At 46.8% G+C, this 21,144-nt stretch overlaps 1 protein-coding gene across 1 annotated transcript in view; it reads left to right on the top strand.

Moving 5' to 3' along the window:
- The first annotated feature begins 6 nt into the window (after positions 1 to 6).
- sgce (sarcoglycan, epsilon) overlaps positions 7 to 21,144 on the top strand; it is a 29,074-nt gene continuing 7,936 nt past the window's right edge. Inside the window, exons 1-5 of the mRNA XM_084326953.1 lie at positions 7 to 173; positions 10,526 to 10,688; positions 13,109 to 13,323; positions 16,684 to 16,710; positions 20,649 to 20,837. Coding sequence (XP_084183079.1) covers positions 16 to 173; positions 10,526 to 10,688; positions 13,109 to 13,323; positions 16,684 to 16,710; positions 20,649 to 20,837 — 752 coding nt within the window. The 5' untranslated portion in view covers positions 7 to 15. The remainder of the gene's footprint in view (positions 174 to 10,525; positions 10,689 to 13,108; positions 13,324 to 16,683; positions 16,711 to 20,648; positions 20,838 to 21,144) is intronic.

The following is a 21,144-nucleotide window of genomic DNA, read 5'->3' as shown; positions in this document are numbered from 1 at the left end:
TTCTACATCAGGAACATGAACGTGGAGGAGATGTTGGCCAGCGAGGTTCTGGGGGACTTCCTGGGCGCCGTGAAGAACGTGTGGCAGCCGGAGCGGCTCAACGCCATCAACATCACGTCGGCGCTGGACCGCGGGGGCCGCGTGCCCCTCCCCATCAACAACCTGAAGGAGGGGTGAGCAGGAGGGGGGGTCACACCACACTTAGGGTGACCAGGTCAAAATGTTCAGTCGCAGGACAGCAGGACTGCTTTTGCGGGACAATGCTGGACACGTAGGAGAGGGGGGGGGAAATATATGACTTATTATTAAATGTATTATTTAAATGCCTTGATTTCATATTCGGCGGTAGGCTATACTGTATATAGCACATTTTGGACATACCACGGGGTCGAGTGTATTATTGCTTTTATACAGCAAGATGCAAAATATAGGATGAATACAGACAATTCTAGGGTCTTTTATATCGATTTCAGTGAACCTGGCGTAGAAGAATAGTTCCTAAAGATGTCTCGTCGCTATGGAATATCAAATGGAGTAGGCTATCAACCAGCTTGGCAACGCAAACTAATGACGTATTGATCTAATTTAACGTGCCCGTTAACTATAAACAAGTGGATAGATATAGAGGACGGGCCTACATCTAACGGTATTCATAAAAACAGCATTATTAGACGTGCCGCCAATCCAACGAAAGACGAGCTGGACGCGCCGGAGAAAAGCCACAGTTAACCCTTCAACACCACCAAGTGGACGGCCTGGGCATTGAACTCCCGGGACTGTTACTTTCTCCGACTTTCGCTTGCATTAGACTCTATATCTATATCCACTCGTTTATACTTAACGGGTACGTTAAATCAAACGTAACGTTGGCCGCGGAGCCGGTCATGTTGACAGTTTTCCGTTTTACCATGATCTTTGAAATGCGGGACATCGTTCTGTTCATGCGGGAGGCGGGACAAACGTTCCATTTTGCGTGACTGTCCCGCAAAATGCGGGACGGGTGGTCACCCTGCGGGGGAGGTCACCCCACACTTAGGGTGACGGGGGGGGGGGGGGGGGGTCATGCCACACTTAGGGTGACGGGGGGGGGGGGGTCACACCACACTTAGGGTGACGGACGGACGGGGGAGGTCACCCCACACTTAGGGTGACGGGGGGGGGGGGGTCATGCCACACTTAGGGTGACGGGGGGGGGGGGGGTCACACCACACTTAGGGTGACGGGGGGGGGGGTCATGCCACACTTAGGGTGACGGGGGGGGGGGGGGGTCACACCACACTTAGGGTGACGGGGGGGGGGGTCATGCCACACTTAGGGTGACGGGGGGGGGGGGGGTCACACCACACTTAGGGTGACGGGGGGGGGGGGGGTCACACCACACTTAGGGTGACGGGGGGGGGGGGTCATGCCACACTTAGGGTGACGGGGGGGGGGGGGGGTCACACCACACTTAGGGTGACGGACGGACGGGGGAGGTCACCCCACACTTAGGGTGACGGGTGGGGGGGGGGGGGTCATACCACACTTAGGGTGACGGGGGGGGTCATGCCACACTTAGGGTGACGGGTGGGGGGGGGGGGGTCACACCACACTTAGGGTGACGGGGGTGAGCAGCTTCGGGAGGTCACACCGCGCTTACTGATTTTAAGATAATATGAGATATTCCTTTATTGATCCCATTGGGTGACCTCATCGCCTGTCTGGCCCGGTGACCTCATCGCCTGTCTGGCCCGGTGACCTCATCGCCTGTCTGGCCCGGTGACCTCATCGCCTGTCTGGCCCGGTGACCTCATCGCCTGTCTGGCCCAGTGACCTCATCGCCTGTCTGGCCCGGTGACCTCATCGCCTGTCTGGCCCAGTGACCTCATCGCCTGTCTGGCCCGGTGACCTCATCGCCTGTCTGGCCCAGTGACCTCATCGCCTGTCTGGCCCGGTGACCTCATCGCCTGTCTGGCCCGGTGACCTCATCGCCTGTCTGGCCCGGTGACCTCATCGCCCGGTGACCTCATCGCCTGTCTGGCCCGGTGACCTCATCGCCTGTCTGGCCCGGTGACCTCATCGCCTGTCTGGCCCGGTGACCTCATCGCCCGGTGACCTCATCGCCTGTCTGGCCCGGTGACCTCATCGCCTGTCTGGCCCGGTGACCTCATCGCCTGTCTGGCCCGGTGACCTCATCGCCTGTCTGGCCCGGTGACCTCATCGCCTGTCTCGCCCGGTGACCTCATCGCCTGTCTGGCCCGGTGACCTCATCGCCTGTCTGGCCCGGTGACCTCATCGCCTGTCTGGCCCGGTGACCTCATCGCCTGTCTGGCCCGGTGACCTCATCGCCTGTCTGGCCCGGTGACCTCATCGCCCGGTGACCTCATCGCCCGTCTGGCCCGGTGACCTCATGGCCTGTCTGGCCCGGTGACCTCATGGCCTGTCTGGCCCGGTGACCTCATCGCCCGTCTGGCCCGGTGACCTCATGGCCTGTCTGGCCCGGTGACCTCATGGCCTGTCTGGCCCGGTGACCTCATGGCCCGTCTGGCCCGGTGACCTCATGGCCTGTCTGGCCCGGTGACCTCATCGCCCGTCTGGCCCGGTAGAGAGATCCCAGGCAGTCGGTCTCTCGTCCTCTCGTCAGGTGCTGAGGATTCCTCTAATTGGAGCCCAGAGGATCCACACAGCTTGAGATGATAAGAGCGCGTCTGCCGCTGTATAATTCACGGGGGGTAAATAGCCGACATGAAGCGCTACATAAGTTGTTCATACGTTATTCATGGGCACGGTGGGCAGATGAAAGGGTGCGACGGAGACTCGACGAGACCCAGCGTGGGGGGGGGGGGGGGGGGGGCGCTCAGACTCTTGCATAGATAACAGAGAGAGCCCACTGCCACGTTCCTGCAGCCGGACAGGGACTCCTTTATGCCCCACCCTGGGACTCCAGCTGGGAAGAAGAAGTGCCCGACTGGGTCCGTGCCAATGTGCAGCGGTTAAAGGGGCAGTTCACACAAAATAATAAGTAGAGATGTCTGCCGTAGAGATGTCTGCCATCACTCCCAATACAGTGGAGCTGAACGGGGCTATAAGCCACGCTGTTATCTACTCCTCTACTCTCAGCTGAGCTACCAGAAAGCCAAAGGGAGATCCATTATAACTTTGTTGTGGGTATTTATTATCCCTTCATATAGATACTATTGTCCCTTTCCAGAAACAACGACCAGGGCACTCAAGATAATCCACAGACCTAGTTGTGAGCAGTTTCACGTAGGAACTATTTCCGAAGTCCACTCCCGTGATAATAATGAATGGTGGTGGTGTACTTCGGTAGAAAATAGTTCCTAAATGAAACTGCTCACAACAAGGTCTGTGGATTATCTTGGGTCGTGATTTCTCAAGTTTCAAGTTTCTTTAATAGTTGTCATACAGAAGTACAGAATACTTTTGTACAAAATGCTTCTTACTGTTGCGCTCCAGAGACTGTGCATGACAAGATAAGTATGAAATAAAAACATAGTAAAAATTAGAAGTAAAAAAAGAGGTCACAGTGTTCAGTTTAGACATATGTACAATGTTCGTAGACGTAGTTACCATACAATATACAATACTGTGCAGTGTACTAATATACAATGCTATATAGTGCAAGGCATAATGGACGAGGTGCAGTTTAGGTACAATTCACAGTAGGTGTACGAGTTGTAGTGCAAATCCTTTATCAATAAATATAAAGTGTAAGTGTGTTTGTGTGATCTAAAGTGTGGAGAGTGGGTGCTGCAGTGTGTTGTTTGTTTGAGTGAGTGTGTGCGTGTGGGTGTGTGTGCTGTGTGCATTTGATGGTTGTTGCATAGTGATTATTGTTCGTTTAGCGATTATTGTTCGTTTAGCAGCCTGATGGCCTGGGGATAGAAGCTCCTTCTGAGTCTTTCTGTGCTCGCCATAAGACTCCGGTATCGCTTGCCTGACGGCAGCAGTTCAAAGAGGCAGTTGTTCGGGTGGCTCGAGTCCTTAATAATTCTCTTAGCCTTCCCCTTGCACCGCTTGTTGTAAATGTTCTGGAGGGTGGGAAGCCCCCCTCTAATTGTGCGTTCGGCTGAACGTGTCACTCTTTGTAGTCTGCTACGGTCTTGTGCAGTGCTATTCCCAAACCAGGAGGTGATGTTGCCGGTCAGGATGCTCTCTATTGTACATGAGTAGAAGTTCCTAAGGATCTTCTGACTGACTTGGAACTTCCTTAGGCGCCTGAGGAAGTAGAGGCGTTGTCGTGCCTTCTTCACAACACTGTCAATGTGTGTGGTCCATGTCAAGTCCTCGGATATGTGGGCTCCGAGGTACTTGAAACTGTTCACTCTCTCAACTGGTGCCCCGTCGATGCTGAGGGGGCTGTAGTCCTTGACCCCCGACCTCCTGAAGTCCACAATCATCTCTTTTGTTTTGCTGACGTTCAGGGAGAGGCAGTTCTCCTGACACCACTGTGACAGGTTCTCTACCTCTTCCAGGTAGGCCCTTTCGTCGTTGGCAGAGATCAGGCCCACCACTACTGTGTCATCAGCAAATTTGATGATGGTGTTGTTGTTCCGCTGTGCTACGCAGTCATGTGTGTACAGGGAGTAGAGGAGGGGGCTCAGAACACAGCCCTGGGGGGCCCCTATGTTGAGCGTGATGGATGAGGAGGTGCAGTTGCCGGCTCTTACCACCTGGGGTCTGCCCGTCAGGAAGTCCAGGACCCACTGGCACAGGTCATAGTTCAAGCCCAGGTCCCTGAGCTTGGCTATGAGTTTGGAGGGGACTATGGTATTGAATGCTGAGCTGTAGTCGATGAACAGCATTCTCACATAGTTCCCCTGCCTCTTGTCCAGATGTGATGCTGCTGTGTGCAGCACATGGGCTATGGCGTCCTCCGTGGACCTGTTGGGGCGATATGCAAATTGCAGAGGGTCCAGGTTGATGGGGAGGGAGGAACAGATGTAGCCCTTCACTAGCTTCTCAAAGCACTTCATGGCTATGGAGGTGAGGGCTACAGGGCGGTAGTCGTTGAGGCAAGCGGGCGTAGATTTTTTGGGTACAGGGATGATGGTGGACTTCTTCAGACAGGTGGGGATGACGGCCTGTTCCAAGGACAGGTTGAAGATGTCAGTGAATACCGGGGCCAGTTGGTCGGCACAGACTTTTAGGACGCGGCCGGGGATGCCGTCCGGTCCTGCTGCCTTCCTGATATCCACTTTTTTAAAGATCCGTCTCACCTCATGCTCTGTTACCCTGAACACTGAGTCTCCATCAGCAGACCCCCCCCCCCCCCCCCCATTGCCGTGGTTTGTAGGCTGGTGTTGTTATTCACAGCCTCAAACCTCGCATAGAAGGAGTTGAGATCATTTGCTAAGGAGATGTCACTGTTCAGTTTGAGGGGGGTTCCTTTGTAGTCTGTCATTGTTCTGAGGCCCTGCCACATGCCTCTAGAGTCAGCCTAGAAAGGGATATTGTTTTTGAGTTTTTCAAATGTATGTACAGTACATTATTTCCGTAGCACTTTTAAGTGCCATTCAGCTCCATTGTATTGGGAGTGATGGGAGACATCTCTACAGCGGACATCTCCAAAACTAGGCAAATCACTCTAGGAAAAACATGTTTTTTTTTTTTGTTTTTTTTTTTGGGTGAACTGCGCCTTTACGCTGTTTGCCATTCGTGACACGCTCTGGCTTGGTTGGAACAGCTAATTTTAAAGTAGGGCTGAAAAATGTGATTCTAGTCACAGGGCAATACAGCACGTATGCGCCCCAGGGACAAAATTATTCTTAGTTTTTCTATTTCCACTTCATCCACAATATACACTGTATTTTTTCACAAGCGTCACAGAAACCATCCAAAAGTAGTTCAGTTCATCGCCAAACTGAAAGAGATGTGGAGACAAATGTGGTTGTGTATAAATTCAGTGTTATTTTTTCTTCTTCTTCCATATACTGCCCACGGGACCATCGCTAAATCCGTTTTTTGAGCGACCCGAGACACAATTTCACAGCCCTGTCTAAATGAACCTCTTCTCCTGTCCTCTAGTCAGTGTGTATGTGATGTTTGGACATGCCCTGTCTAAACGGGGGCGACAGTGGCTCGGGAGGTAGAGCAGTCGTCTGGCAATCCGGAGGTTCCCGGTTCGATTCCCGGTTCGATTCCCGCTCCTCCCGGGCAGCGTGTCGATGTGTCCTTGAGCATGACACTTAACCCCTAACTGCTCCTGATGAGCAGGTTGGCACCTCGCATGGTCGCCTCCGCTGTCGGTGTGTGAATGTGTGAGTGAATGGGTAAAAAATTGGAGTAACAAATTGTAAAGCGCTTTGGATAAAAGCTGCTATATAAAAAAGCAGCCATTTACCATTTAAATGAACCTCTTCTCCTGTCCTCTAGTGTGTAATAGTATGTGATGGTGGGCACGGACGACGTGCCCCGTCTAAATGAACCTCTTCTCCTGTCCTCTAGTGCAGGGGTTCCCAAACTTTTCAGGCCGGGACCCAGAAAATAAGGCGTCAGAGAGCCGCGGCCCAATGCACATCGTCAGGCTTTTTTTATTTTTTTATTTTTTTTTGCCAGGCGACCGATTTTTTAAGCCAAATATCACTTCAATCCTATTAAGTTAGTTCAAGTTAGTTATTCATTTATATGTGCTATTTATGAGAGGGCTAACTTGTTGCAAAATAATAATGATAATAATAATAGCCTCATTAAAATACTATTGTTGCTTCGGTTGTTTTCAGCGTTTTATGTGCATAATCTGTTATTTAGTTTGAAATGTTCGTTGAAATAAGTAGATTTTTCGTTTTTGTTTATTTATTAAGTTAATATAAAACCATATAGTCACATTTTAGAATACAATAGAATACAATTTTAGAATACAACTAGAAACACTGTCCTGGCCTGCTTCTAAGTTCAGTGGCCTGACAAAAAAAAGGAATAAGAATTGGATTTTTTTTTTCTTTTTCTTTTTTGTGAAAAATCTTCTCGCGGCCCTCCCGTGGCTGCTCGCGGCCCACCTTTGGGTCGCGACCCCGACTTTGGGAATCACTGCTCTAGTGTCTAAATGAACCTCTTCTCCTGTCCTCTAGTGCAGGGGTTCCCAAACTTTTCAGGCCGGGGCCCAGAAAATAAGGCGTCAGAGAGCCGCGGCCCAATGCACATCGTCTGGCCTTTTTTTTTTTTTTTTTTGCCAGGCGACTCACTTCAATATCAATATCACTTCAATCCTATTAAGTTAGTTCAAGTTAGTTATTCATTTATATGTGCTATTTATGAGAGGGCTAACTTGTTGCAAAATAATAATGATAATAATAATAGCCTCATTAAAATACTATTGTTGCTTCGGTTGTTTTCAGCGTTTTATGTGCATAATCTGTTATTTAGTTTGAAATGTTCGTTGAAATAAGTAGATTTTTTGTTTTTGTTTATTTATTAAGTTAATATAAAACCATATAGTCACATTTTAGAATACAATAGAATAGAATTTTAGAATACAACTAGAAACACTGTCCTGGCCTGCTTCTAAGTTCAGTGGCCTGACAAAAAAAATTTAAATAAAAAAATTAAAAATAAAATAGATTTTTTTTTTATTTCTTTTTATTTTTTTAAATCATCTCGCGGCCCATCCGTGGCTGCTCGCGGCCCACCTTTGGGTCGCGACCCCGACTTTGGGAACCACTGCTCTAGTGTGTATGTGATGGTGGGCGCGGACGACATGCCCCGTCTAAATGAACCTCTTCTCCTGTCCTCTAGTGTGTATGTGATGGTGGGCGCGGACGCCGTGCCCCGTCTAAACGAACCTCTTCTCCTGTCCTCTAGTGTGTATGTGATGGTGGGCGCGGACGACGTGCCCCCCGTCTAAATGAACCTCTTCTCCTGTCCTCTAGTGCAGGGGTTCCCAAACTTTTCAGGCCAGGGCCCAGAAAATAAGGCGTCAGAGAGCCGCGGCCCAATGCACATCGTCAGGCTTTTTTTTTTTTTTTTTTTGCCATGTGACCGATTTTTTAAGCCAAATTTCACTTCAATCCTATTAAGTTAGTTCAAGTTAGTTATTCATTTATATGTGCTATTTATGAGAGGGCTAACTTGTTGCAAAATAATAATGATAATAATCATAGCCTCATTAAAATACTATTGTTGCTTCGGTTGTTTTCAGCGTTTTATGTGCATAATCTGTTATTTAGTTTGAAATGTTCGTTGAAATAAGTAGATTTTTCGTTTTTGTTTATTTATTAAGTTAATATAAAACCATATAGTCACATTTTAGAATACAATAGAATATAATTTTAGAATACAACTAGAAACACTGTCCTGGCCTGCTTCTAAGTTCAGTGGCCTGACAAAAAAAAAAAAAAAAAAAAAAAAAAATTTTATTTATTTTTTATTTTTTTTAAATCATCTCGCGGCCCACCCGTGGCTGCTCGCGGCCCACCTTTGGATCGCGACCCCGACTTTGGGAACCACTGCTCTAGTGTGTATGTGATGGTGGGCGCGGACGCCGTGCCCCGTCTAAATGAACCTCTTCTCCTGTCCTCCAGTGTGTATGTGATGGTGGGCGCGGGCCGTGCCCCGTCTAAATGAACCTCTTCTCCTGTCCTCTAGTGTGTATGTGATGGTGGGCGCGGACGCCGTGCCCCGTCTAAATGAACCTCTTCTCCTGTCCTCTAGTGTGTATGTGATGGTGGGCGCGGGCCGTGCCCCGTCTAAACTAACCTCTTCTCCTGTCCTCTAGTGTGTATGTGATGGTGGGCGCGGACGACGTGCCCCGTCTAAACGAACCTCTTCTCCTGTCCTCTAGTGTGTATGTGATGGTGGGCGCGGACGACGTGCCCCGTCTAAATTAACCTCTTCTCCTGTCCTCTAGTGTGTATGTGATGGTGGGCGCGGACGACGTGCCCCGTCTAAATTAACCTCTTCTCCTGTCCTCTAGTGCAGTGGTTCCCAAAGTCGGGGTCGCGACCCAAAGGTGGGCCGCGAACAGCCATGGGTGGGCCGCGAGATGATTAAAAAAATATATATATATATATTTTATTTATTTTATTTATTTTATTTATTTTATTTATTTTATTTATTTTATTTATTTTATTTATTTTATTTATTTTATTTATTTTATTTATTTTATTTATTTTATTTATTTTATTTATTTTATTTATTTTATTTATTTTATTTATTTTATTTATTTTATTTATTTTATTTATTTTATTTATTTTATTTATTTTATTTATTTTATTTATTTTATTTATTTTATTTATTTTATTTATTTTATTTATTTTATTTATTTTATTTATTTTATTTATTTTATTTATTTTATTTATTTTATTTATTTTATTTATTTTATTTATTTTATTTATTTTATTTATTTTATTTATTTTATTTATTTTATTTATTTTATTTATTTTATTTTATTTTTTTATTTTTTATTTTTGTCAGGCCACTGAACTTAGAAGCAGGCCAGGACAGTGTTTCTAGTTGTATTCTAAAATTATATTCTATTGTATTCTAAAATGTGACTATATGGTTTTATATTAACTTAATAAATAAACAAAAATGAAAAAACTACTTATTTCAACGAACATTTCAAACTAAATAACAGATTATGCACATAAAACGCTGAAAACAACCGAAGCAACAATAGTATTTTAATGAGGCTATTATTATTATCATTATTATTTTGCAACAAGTTAGCCCTCTCATAAATAGCACATATAAATGAATAACTAACTTGAACTAACTTAATAGGATTGAAGTGATATTTGGCTTAAAAAATCGGTCGCCTGGCAAAAAAAATTAAAAAATAAAAAGCCTGACGATGTGCATTGGGCCGCGGCTCTCTGACGCCTTATTTTCTGGGTCCCGGCCTGAAAAGTTTGGGAACCCCTGCTCTAGTGTGTATGTGATGGTGGGCGCGGACGCCCTGCCCCGTCTAAACGAACCTCTCCTCCTGTCCTCTAGTGTGTATGTGATGGTGGGCGCGGACGACATGCCCCGTCTAAACGAACCTCTCCTCCTGTCCTCTAGTGTGTATGTGATGGTGGGCGCGGACGACGTGCCCCGTCTAAATGAACCTCTTCTCCTGTCCTCTAGTGTGTATGTGATGGTGGGCGCGGACGACGTGCCCCGTCTAAATGAACCTCTTCTCCTGCCCTCTAGTGTGTATGTGATGGTGGGCGCGGACGACGTGCCCCGTCTAAACGAACCTCTTCTCCTGTCCTCTAGTGTGTATGTGATGGTGGGCGCGGGCCGTGCCCCGTCTAAATGAACCTCTTCTCCTGTCCTCTAGTGTGTATGTGATGGTGGGCGCGGACGACGTGCCCCGTCTAAATGAACCTCTTCTCCTGTCCTCTAGTGTGTATGTGATGGTGGGCGCGGACGACATGCCCCGTCTAAATGAACCTCTTCTCCTGTCCTCTAGTGTGTATGTGATGGTGGGCGCGGACGACATGCCCCGTCTAAATGAACCTCTTCTCCTGTCCTCTAGTGTGTATGTGATGGTGGGCGCGGACGCCGTGCCCCGTCTAAATGAACCTCTCCTCCTGTCCTCTAGTGTGTATGTGATGGTGGGCGCGGACGTGGCCTTCTCGGCGTGCCTGCGCGAGGTGGAGAGCCCTCACAACCAGCTGCGCTGTAGCCAGGAGATGGAGCCCGTCATCAGCTGTGACAAGAAGTTCAGATCTCAGTTCCACATCGACTGGTGTAAGATCTCCCTGGTGAGGAGGAGGGAGGCCGGCCCGTGTTACTATTTTTGCCTGAACTGAAAATCAACATTTTCTCACCACCGCCGAGCCGAGTTGAGCTAATTTGTCAGAGGAATCCAGGAGGGAGCAAGTGACAGCCCTGACGTGTGCCTGAAACTAAAAAAAGATGTATCTGCTGTTTACTTTGAATGTAAAAAATAAAACGTCTCTGACCAGAGAGTCCTTTCAGGTGGCTGACATCGACTAGACCGGTATCTGATAGTTGAAGAAAGTCTAATATCGGCCAGATATAGTTATCTTAGAAGATAAAACCATTAAAACAATTCTATAGGTCTAAGTTCACTTAGCCGAGGAATGTTAGGATGGAAGAACGGTCTATTCTCACTTCTGACCTGTATACCACACTAAGGGCGCGTTCACACCTACGCTGTTTGGTCCACTTTAAGTGGACCATGGTCCCTTTAGATCGATAGTCCGTTTGGTTTGTACAGGTCTGAACGCAAACCGAACTATAATGAGGACCAAACAACCGAACCATGGTCCTCTTGAAAAGTTGGGACTCGGTTCGTTTCAAAGTGGACCATGGTGCGTTTGCTGTTGGTGTGAACGCAAAACGAACTTTATATAGTATCTAATCTAGAGCAAATGAGTGACAGGTGCCTAGTGGCGGCGGTCGCGCGACCCAACTCAAATTAATGACAGGCGCGCGGACTCCTCTCTCTCTCTCTCTCTCTCTCTCTGCCTCTCTCTCTCCTCTCTCTGTCTCTCTAGACTGGCGCCGCGCGCGGACAGTCTCTCTCTCTCTCTCTCTCTCTCTCTCTCTCTCTGCCTCTCTCTCTCTCTCTCTCTCTCTGCCTCTCTCTCTCTCTCTCTTCCTCTCTCTGTCTCTCTAGACTGAACACACCCTAAGTGTCAACATTCTCAACATTTTAGTTAGCTAGACTAAATAGGTATCCAGATGGCTTCCCTCGCAGAGGGAATGAATCTAGGGTTGTTAGATGTTGAATCTTTTCTTCAACATCAAACTACACAACACAGAGTCCTGTCCTGAATAAGACAGGATAAGTAACATTAATTAAAAGTCAACTAAATCTAACAATCAGAAAACTGATATATTGGTTTCACCCTATACGGCGCATCCAGCGAGAGAAAATCTACAATATCAGGGTATCTGCAGGGTATTAACCTCTTAAATAATATGAAATGTTTTTGTATTTAAAAGTCCTAGTTTTTTCATGGTTGTTTTTCATGAGTCTGGCGAGAGCTTGTATGGAAAGCGTGAGAATTTAAATTGGAACGCAAGTGTTGAATATGTGTTTTGTTTGGTATGGTTGTGAAATCTAATAAGTGGTATTAAAAAGGTCCTAAAAAGTCTTCAGGGGGGCGGCTAAGTGGCGCAGTGGGCAAGGCGCTCGCCACTAGTGCAGGAGATGCTGGGCATTGCTACCAGCTTGGCTGGTCGTTCATACTAACACAATTGGCAGTGTTAGGGGTGGGAAGCTGACGTTGTGGACAGCGACTCCTGCAGGTCGGTTGGTGCGCCTGCGCAGCAGAATCAGGAAGCGACGGGGGCGGCGTGCCCTCCAAACGCAGACCCTCGCCGCTGAGAGATCGCGCTGTGCAGGTGAAAAGATGCGACGGCTGCCTCCTCGAGTACCGGAGGGGACACGTGATGTAAGGCTTGGTCCACATTGCAGCCGGCCAGTGGGAGGCATGGCCTAACAGCGTTTGAGACAGGGGAGGGTAGAATTGGACGATATGAAATTGGGATGGGAGAAAAATAGAAAAATGGGAGAAAAAGTAGATACCAAAAAAAAATAAAAATCGTCAGGGCGCCAGGGCGCTATACTTTCCGTAGCCGCATTTCTGGCAGATGTTTCTGGTCATGTGACATGTGCGCCCAATAGCGTGACGAGCTGTGTCTTTGCCCATTTCCACGTCAAACAGCCTGCAAACTACCTGGCGTTCTATCCCCATGCTCTAAGACAAACGCTAACCTTAACCAACTTCGAAAGAGTGCCTAAGCTTAACAGTCGAAAGAACTTGCCTAACCTTAACCAACTTCGAAGATTGCCTAAGCTTAACCAGTGTAGAAACTGACGTCGGCCAATCAGAGAGCGTCTGCCAGAAATGCGGCTACCTTTGGTAGAAATGCGTGCCAGGGTGGTGCAACACTGCCATCCCGGGTTCGACTCCCGGACCCGGCGACCTTTGCCGCATGTCTCCCCCATATCTCCCCCCGTTCTTCCTCTCTGCCGGACATGTCCAATAAAGCCAATAGAAATCGACCAAAAACATAATAATAAAAAAAAATAGAAAGTCTTCAATGTAACTTGTTGAAACCTGCAGATAGCCTGAATATATTGGACCAGCTCGTGTGCAGGGGGCGGGTCACGTGCTGCTGGTACTGATCGACACGTTGGTGTTTTTAGGTGGACATAACCAAGGTGGTGATGATCTACAGTAACCGGCCCGACCCCGGGACCGGCGTGCTGCACGACTTCGGGGAGTACAACCCCCCCTCGGAGTCCCTGAAGAGCCGGGACTACTTCTCGGACTTCCTGGTGACGCTGGCGGTGCCCTCCGCCGTGGCCCTGGTGCTGTTCTTCATCCTGGGATACTCCATGTGCTTCCGACGGGAAGGGGTGTAAGTGCTCCCGTCTTTTCTTCCACACAAATACACACGGAAAGAGTCACGGAAGCTCTTTTCATATCGTCGCTGGCGGAAGAAAACCTTTTTATTTAATTTTTTATTATAAATCAACTCAGTAGATCATCCTCCATATGTGTGTGTGTGTGGTTTTACACAGTTTAAAACAATGGGAAAGCATTAACCCGATCATCGTGTCTAAACCTCGTCGTAACTCTATTCGCCCTCAAATCTGTGTTTGTTTTTTCCACTCAGTGAAAAGTTGGGTTTTTTGGAGTTGCAAGGTTTTCTTCCGCCAAGTGACGATATATGGCGCCTTAGCAGAGCTGAATTCTAGGAGCGTTTCTTTATCCAACAGGACCAAGTAATATTAATATTAATAATAATAATACACTTTATGTGTAGAGAGCACCTTTCATACAAGACTTGCAGCTCAAAGTGCTCGGCAGCAGCAGAGAGACAGGAACATAAAGTGCAGACACATAAAACCACTGATCGTCTTTCACATCAGGATCTAACATCCCAACATGCCACCTTGTTCATCTATTGCAGTTTTAAAATACACAATAATAAAAAGAGTAGAATAGACGGAGTAAAATAGTTCAATAGTGCAGTGCAATAAAATAATAAGAGTAAAATGATGCAATAGTGCAGTGCAATAAAACAGTAGAATAGAATAGACGGAGTAAAATAGTGCAGTGCAATAAAATAGTAGAATAGAATAGACGGAGTAAAATAGTGCAGTGCAATAAAATAGTAGAATAGAATAGACAGAGTAAAATAGTGCAGTGCAATAAAATAGTAGAATAGAATAGACGGAGTAAAATGATGCAAATAGTGCAGTGCAATACAATATCTCTGAATTTAAAACAGTTTAAAACCATATTTACCTTCCCCGTTTGATATCCACAGTTTATTAATAAAAAAACCTGACAATCTCCCTTCCCGTTTGATAAGAATAGGATATTAAACGTGGAGGAGGTAGAGAGAGAGAGAGGCTTTTGCACTGAGCCGGACGCGTCTAGTTTTGTACCAACGGATTTCCAGTTCCACGTTCACGTTCTGCGATCCGATTGGCCACTGCCGTTTCTGGTGCGATCTGATTGGCCACTGCCGTTTCTGGTGCGCGATCTGATCGGCCACTGACGTTTCTGGTCATGTGACATGTGCGCCCAATCGCGTGACGCGCCCATTTTTCCGCCTCGAACAGCCTGCAAACTACCTAACGCCTAGTTTATCACCGGTTAAGCTTATAGGCGACTCTTTCGAAGTCGGTTAAGGTTAGCGTTTGCAATCAGGGCTGGCGTTCTATCGCCCTGCTCTAAGACAAACTCTAACCTTAACCAACTTCGAAAGAGTCGCCTAAGTTAAGCTTAACCGGTGATAGAAACAGGCGTCACACACGATTGGCGCGACCAGAAACGTCAGTGGCCAATCAGATCGCGGAACGCGGAACTGGAAATCCGTTGGTAAAAGTATTCAGGCGAACAGGACCACAGTCGTTGTGATTGATTGATTGATTGATTGATTGATCCCGGATTGGAGTTGCAGCTTCACCACTGTACCATCTAACTGAAGACACCTCCTCCATACACTGTACCATCTAACTGAAGACACCATGTCCTCCTCCATACACTGTACCATCTAACTGAAGACACCATGTCCTCCTCCATACACTGTACCATCTAACTGAAGACACCTCCTCCATACACTGTACCATCTAACTGAAGACACCTCCTCCTCCATACACTGTACCATCTAACTGAAGACACCTCCTCCTCCATACACTGTACCATCTAACTGAAGACACCATGCCCTCCATACACTGTACCATCTAACTGAAGACACCTCCTCCTCCATACACTGTACCATCTAACTGAAGACACCTCCTCCATACACTGTACCATCTAACTGAAGACACCTCCTCCTCCATACACTGTACCATCTAACTGAAGACACCTCCTCCTCCATACACTGTACCATCTAACTGAAGACACCATGTCCTCCTCCATACACTGTACCATCTAACTGAATGACTGAAATTTGCCGTTAGTCGACTATTGGTCGACTAAAAAAAAAAGAAAATAATAAAAAAGTATAATAAGTATAATATTTTTTATATGTTTTTTTACATTTTTTACCATTCCATTTGGGCTGCGGGGGGGGGGGGGGGGTGCTTAATGTCTGAAGGAGTCGACTGAAGGCTTCTTGTCCTCTGCGAAAGCATGCAATTGGTCCACTGATGGATACATCTTGATACGTGTCTAGTCTAGTGTGTTCATTAGACGGGTGAAATCCTCTTTCAGTGCCCCTGTGCCTGTTTTCGTAGGCAGTTAGCCTCTGGTATGCGTGACATTAGCGTTAGCCGCGCTTCTAGGCCTCTTTTCTTTAGGAAAGAATGATAAAAATAAAAAAAATAATAAATATTTATTTATTTTGTATTTTTTTTGTATTCGACTACGAGGTTGGCTAGTCGACTACGGCTCCTTTCGACCGATTAGTCGACTAATCGACTAATAGGGAGGGGTCAGCCCTCCACTGTACCATCTAACTGAAGACACCATGTCCTCCATATACTCGGTGTCACAGGTCTCTTCAGTTTCGTCTCGATGTGACAGCCAGGCAGGGGCGGACCTTCCTACAGGAGATATAGGCGGTCGCCTAGAGCGCCACCCAGAGGGGGGCGCCCAAAAAAAAAAACGCCCCCCTCTATATCTGCAACCATTATTTTTACATAAAAAAATTCTAACATAAGGGAAAATGAGCCAAAAATCTAAAACGGTCGGTCGGTCTGAGCCTCATGCAGCTTTAGGTGTTCACAGTCAGAACATGCTAGAGCGCTGTGCATTGATGGGTATCGGTCAAGTGTTTATAGAATTGAGCGTTGAGGAAAGAAAGACTAACGTTAGAGAACTATGAAGAGGCAAAAGCCTCGGCGCAGTGGTGAATCTCGCCTAGGGCGCCAAATGTGCTAGGTCCGCCCCTGCAGCCAGGTCAGTCATCCACGTTGTGTCGTTCCGTCCCGTTCCAAACCCTCGCATCATCCTCCATCATTCGCAGGCCGGGAGAGACGTGCCCCCCCCCCCCCCCACTCTGTGTAGCCGTTGACCTATTCACAAGGGCGGGCGTGTTGCTCTCACGTCGTGCTCAGGTTGGGATTCCTTCCAACACCCGTGGAAAGGAATCCCAACCTGACAGCGCGACATAAGAGCAAAAAACGGCCACCCACCATGTGAATACGGTCAATAATCCCTCCATCCCTATTCTTTATCCAAATCCTCCATTCGCTTCTGTGTGGCTGTGTCTTTTTAACTATTAATATTAGTATTTAATTCATCCATTTTGTTTTGCTTCTAGGGATAAAAGAAACATGCACACTCCAGAGTAAGTGTTTTTATCTCTCCTGTGTTCTGATTTATTTCCTTTCTTTTTTATTATCTATTTCTTTATGCCTCTTTTGTTTTTCGAGTCTGTTTGATTTGCCTTTTTATCATGTTTTTTTTGTCATTCATGTTGTCATCGATGTCACTCTCACATCCAATCATATCTCATCGTCTCTCTGTGTGTTGACGTTCATTCATCCAATCAGCTGCTCAAAAAAGAAACAGATGTTAAATGATAGGCAGTTGATAGTGTTCACGGTAGATGTTTCTTTTGCTGATGTACGATATCTGAATGAGCAACCAGAAATGAGAAAATAACCAGACTATGAATTAGATTCTGAAAGAAAATAAAGAGTTTCATCAAAAAACATTAGCCCAGGCAGTTGGTGTTGCCAATTGGCTTATCTCAAACCCTGCCTTCTTTCTTTCTTTCTTTCTTTCTTTCTTTCTTTCTTTCTTTCTTTCTTTCTTTCTTTCTTTCTTTCTTTCTTTCTTTCTTTCTTTCTTTCTTTCTTTCTTTCTTTCTTTCTTTCTTTCTTTCTTTCTTTCTTTCTTTCTTTCTTTCCTTCTTCTTTTCTTGACCCTCTCATCACAAATGTCCAAGGAAAGCAACGGCTGTGATTGGAGGATCAAGAAAAGAGGGCGGGTTTGAGAGGCCAATGGTTGCCGATGTTTACACATGTCGTCACAGCAGACCGTCAGACGTATATTTCACATATTGTTACAAATACTGGTCTTTGGGCTATACATTGGATGCTATAGACATATCAATCTCACTCCCCCAGGATTACTCAATTAGCCAGACAGTTGTCGAGAAAATAACTTCAATAATTAGCTAAATTAAAAGTCATGTTTATTCTTACGGAGGTCTTATGTTCTTATGCGTGAAGCCATTATACCCACCAACTATCTTTCCCTTTACAAAAAAAGTACGATGGTATTTCAGTCATGGTTTGAATTGGATTATATATACCATGGTATTATTTTTAAGTACAAGTGGTAACCATGGTGATACTAGATTTGAAATTGACCAATCTCAAACCCTGCCTTTTTTTTTATTATCCTCCAATCACAACTGTTGCTGAAGCTATAAAGCAACAGCTGTGAGATTGGGGGATCAAAAGAAGAAGGCGGGGTTTAAGATAAAGCTAAATTACCATCAAGCCGTCATGATACCTTTTTGTAAGGGGATTATTATAGACACCACCACTTGAGTTTAAGTTATTAAATCAACTTTCTTTAATGAATATATAACTCATCAGTTTCGTCAACATAAATATAATCCAATAAGGGCACGGTTGGCACGAAAGTGATGGTGACGTCTTGATGGAGCGCCGAGCGGAGGCAGATAGGCTCATTTATGATAAATGTTTTATTTTATTAATTTGTATAACGAGTCATATACTGTACTATAATAGCATAATACTATAATATTAGTGTAGCCTAATCTTTATCTGCAACTGTGAAGAAAAACCCCATTTAAACAGAATGAATAGACAGAAGAAATTAAAATATATATATAAAAAAGAAAAAAAGGAAAATTTGAATGTTGATTTAGAATTCGAATGCCAACATAACAAACGAAGGTCCGAACACTCGAACGTTTGGGCTCAGCCCTCCTGGGGTCCCCCTCCTCATGGAGCCTCCTGGCTGGGTGTTCTACCACAAGGCAGGGGTCCCTCCTCCTCATGGAGCCTCCTGGCTGGGTGTTCTACCACAGGGCAGGGGTCCCTCCTCCTCATGGAGCCTCCTGGCTGGGTGTTCTACCACAAGGCAGGGGTCCCTCCTCATGGAGCCTCCTGGCTGGGTGTTCTACCACAGGGCAGGGGTCCCTCCTCCTCATGGAGCCTCCTGGCTGGGTGTTCTACCACAAGGCAGGGGTCCCTCCTCATGGAGCCTCCTGGCTGGGTGTTCTACCACAGGGCAGGGGTCCCTCCTCCTCATGGAGCCTCCTGGCTGGGTGTTCTACCACAAGGCAGGGGTCCCTCCTCCTCATGGAGCCTCCTGGCTGGGTGTTCTACCACAAGGCAGGGGTCCCTCCTCCTCATGGAGCCTCCTGGCTGGGTGCTCTACCACAAGGCAGGGGTCCCCCCTCATGGAGCCTCCTGGCTGGGTGTTCTACCACAAGGCAGGGGTCCCTCCTCCTCATGGAGCCTCCTGGCTGGGTGCTCTACCACAAGGCAGGGGTCCCTCCCCCCTCATGGAGCCTCCTGGCTGGGTGTTCTACCACAAGGCAGGGGTCCCTCCCTCCTCATGGAGCCTCCTGGCTGGGTGTTCTACCACAAGGCAGGGGTCCCTCCTCATGGAGCCTCCTGGCTGGGTGTTCTACCACAAGGCAGGGGTCCCTCCTCCTCATGGAGCCTCCTGGCTGGGTGTTCTACCACAAGGCAGGGGTCCCTCCTCCTCATGGAGCCTCCTGGCTGGGTGTTCTACCACAAGGCAGGGGTCCCTCCTCCTCATGGAGCCTCCTGGCTGGGTGTTCTACCACAAGGCAGGGGTCCCTCCTCCTCATGGAGCCTCCTGGCTGGGTGTTCTACCACAAGGCAGGGGTCCCTCCTCATGGAGCCTCCTGGCTGGGTGTTCTACCACAAGGCAGGGGTCCCTCCTCATGGAGCCTCCTGGCTGGGTGTTCTACCACAAGGCAGGGGTCCCTCCTCATGGAGCCTCCTGGCTGGGTGTTCTACCACAAGGCAGGGGTCCCTCCTCATGGAGCCTCCTGGCTGGGTGTTCTACCACAAGGCAGGGGTCCCTCCTCCTCATGGAGCCTCCTGGCTGGGTGTTCTACCACAAGGCAGGGGTCCCTCCTCCTCATGGAGCCTCCTGGCTGGGTGTTCTACCACAAGGCAGGGGTCCCTCCTCCTCATGGAGCCTCCTGGCTGGGTGCTCTACCACAAGGCAGGGGTCCCTCCTCCTCATGGAGCCTCCTGGCATTCGAATTCTAAATCAAAATTTGAATTTTTTATTTTTAATAAAAAATCTTTTTATTTTTATATTTTTTGTCTATTGTCTATTCATTCTGTTTAAAGTTAAACAAATGGGGGGTTTCTTCACAGTTGCAGATAAAGATTAGGCTACACTAATATTATAGTATAAAAAAAACTGCTGAGTTATATTCATTAAAGAAAGTTGATTTAATAAAAAAAGAGACTAATTTAATCAGATTAATCACTTTATTCAAATTGAGGATTTTGTTTGAGGATCTAAAAAAATATATATATATATTATTTTGGAAAAAAAATTACATTTTTTTATTTATTATTTAAAAACGAAGGTTCGAACGTTCGTTCGGAAAAACCCTGACGAAGTTCGAATCCCAAAAACAGGCTCCGGGGAAACAGCCTTATCTACCCACAAGACAGGGGTCCCTCCTCATGGCTGACAATATCAAGTCAGAATGTCCTCTCTGTGCGTTCAGTAGAAAGCTATCCGGATGTAAGCTAGTAGTTTAGCTTAGCACAAATTAATGAAGCCGTTGGGGCCAAAAACACCTCTCCTCCCGGAGTTTTAAGCTGGGCTAGCTAGCTGGGTCCGTATCCACTGCCATTCATTTGTGCTAAGCTAGGCTAGCATGCAGCCGCATAGCTTTCTACTGAACGCAACACACAGAGAGGAAATGTATAATCTATCTTCTCGTCGTCTGACTCTGGAGAAGACGGTAAGCGCATTACAATATGTCCTCCCTTTTAACCCTTTCACTGCCACACGACAGAAGGTTAACCCTTTACTATCACACAACCGACGGCGATGCTCCATCATTAGCATCATTAGCTCCGCATCCGCGGAGCTAATGATGCTAATGATGGAGCATCGCCATCGGTCGTGTGTGATAGTAAAGGGCTAACCTTCTGTATTGCCACAGTGAAAGGGTTAACCGGCTGTCGTGTGGCACTGAAAGGGGTGAGGTCTCAGACACGTACGTCTCTCCCGTCTCCCCCGCAGCATCCAGATGGTCCACCACAACTCCATCCAGAAGTCCAGCAAGGAGCTGAGGAGCATGTCCAAGAACCGGGAGATCTCCTGGCCGCTGTCCACGCTGCCCGTCTTCAACCCCGTCAGCGGCGAGGTGGTGCCCCCCCTCCACCCCGACCACTACGAGACCACCAGCATGCCCCTGATGCAGACGCAGACGTGAGTGTCCTTATCAAAAATATAGGAGACAATTCAAACAGATTTATAAGGAAATGATGTTCACGAGGTACAGGGATGAGGAAGGGGCTTGATATTCACGGGGGTTTACATTTTTATTTTATTTCTTTCATGTTTTACACATATCGTTTTTTTTAACTAACTAACCACCTAACTAACTAACCACCTAACTAACTAACCAACTAACTAAATAACCACCTAACTAACTAACTAACTAACTAACTAACTAACTAACTAACTAACTAACTAACCAACCACCTAACTAACCACCTAACTAACTAACTAACCA

The sequence above is a fragment of the Notolepis coatsorum genome, assembly GCF_963971535.1.
Source record: "Notolepis coatsorum genome assembly, chromosome: 13".
NCBI classification, from domain to species: domain Eukaryota; kingdom Metazoa; phylum Chordata; class Actinopteri; order Aulopiformes; family Paralepididae; genus Notolepis; species Notolepis coatsorum.
Note: the sequence above shows the minus strand (reverse complement) of the source record. Positions and strands in the feature narration are given on the sequence as shown.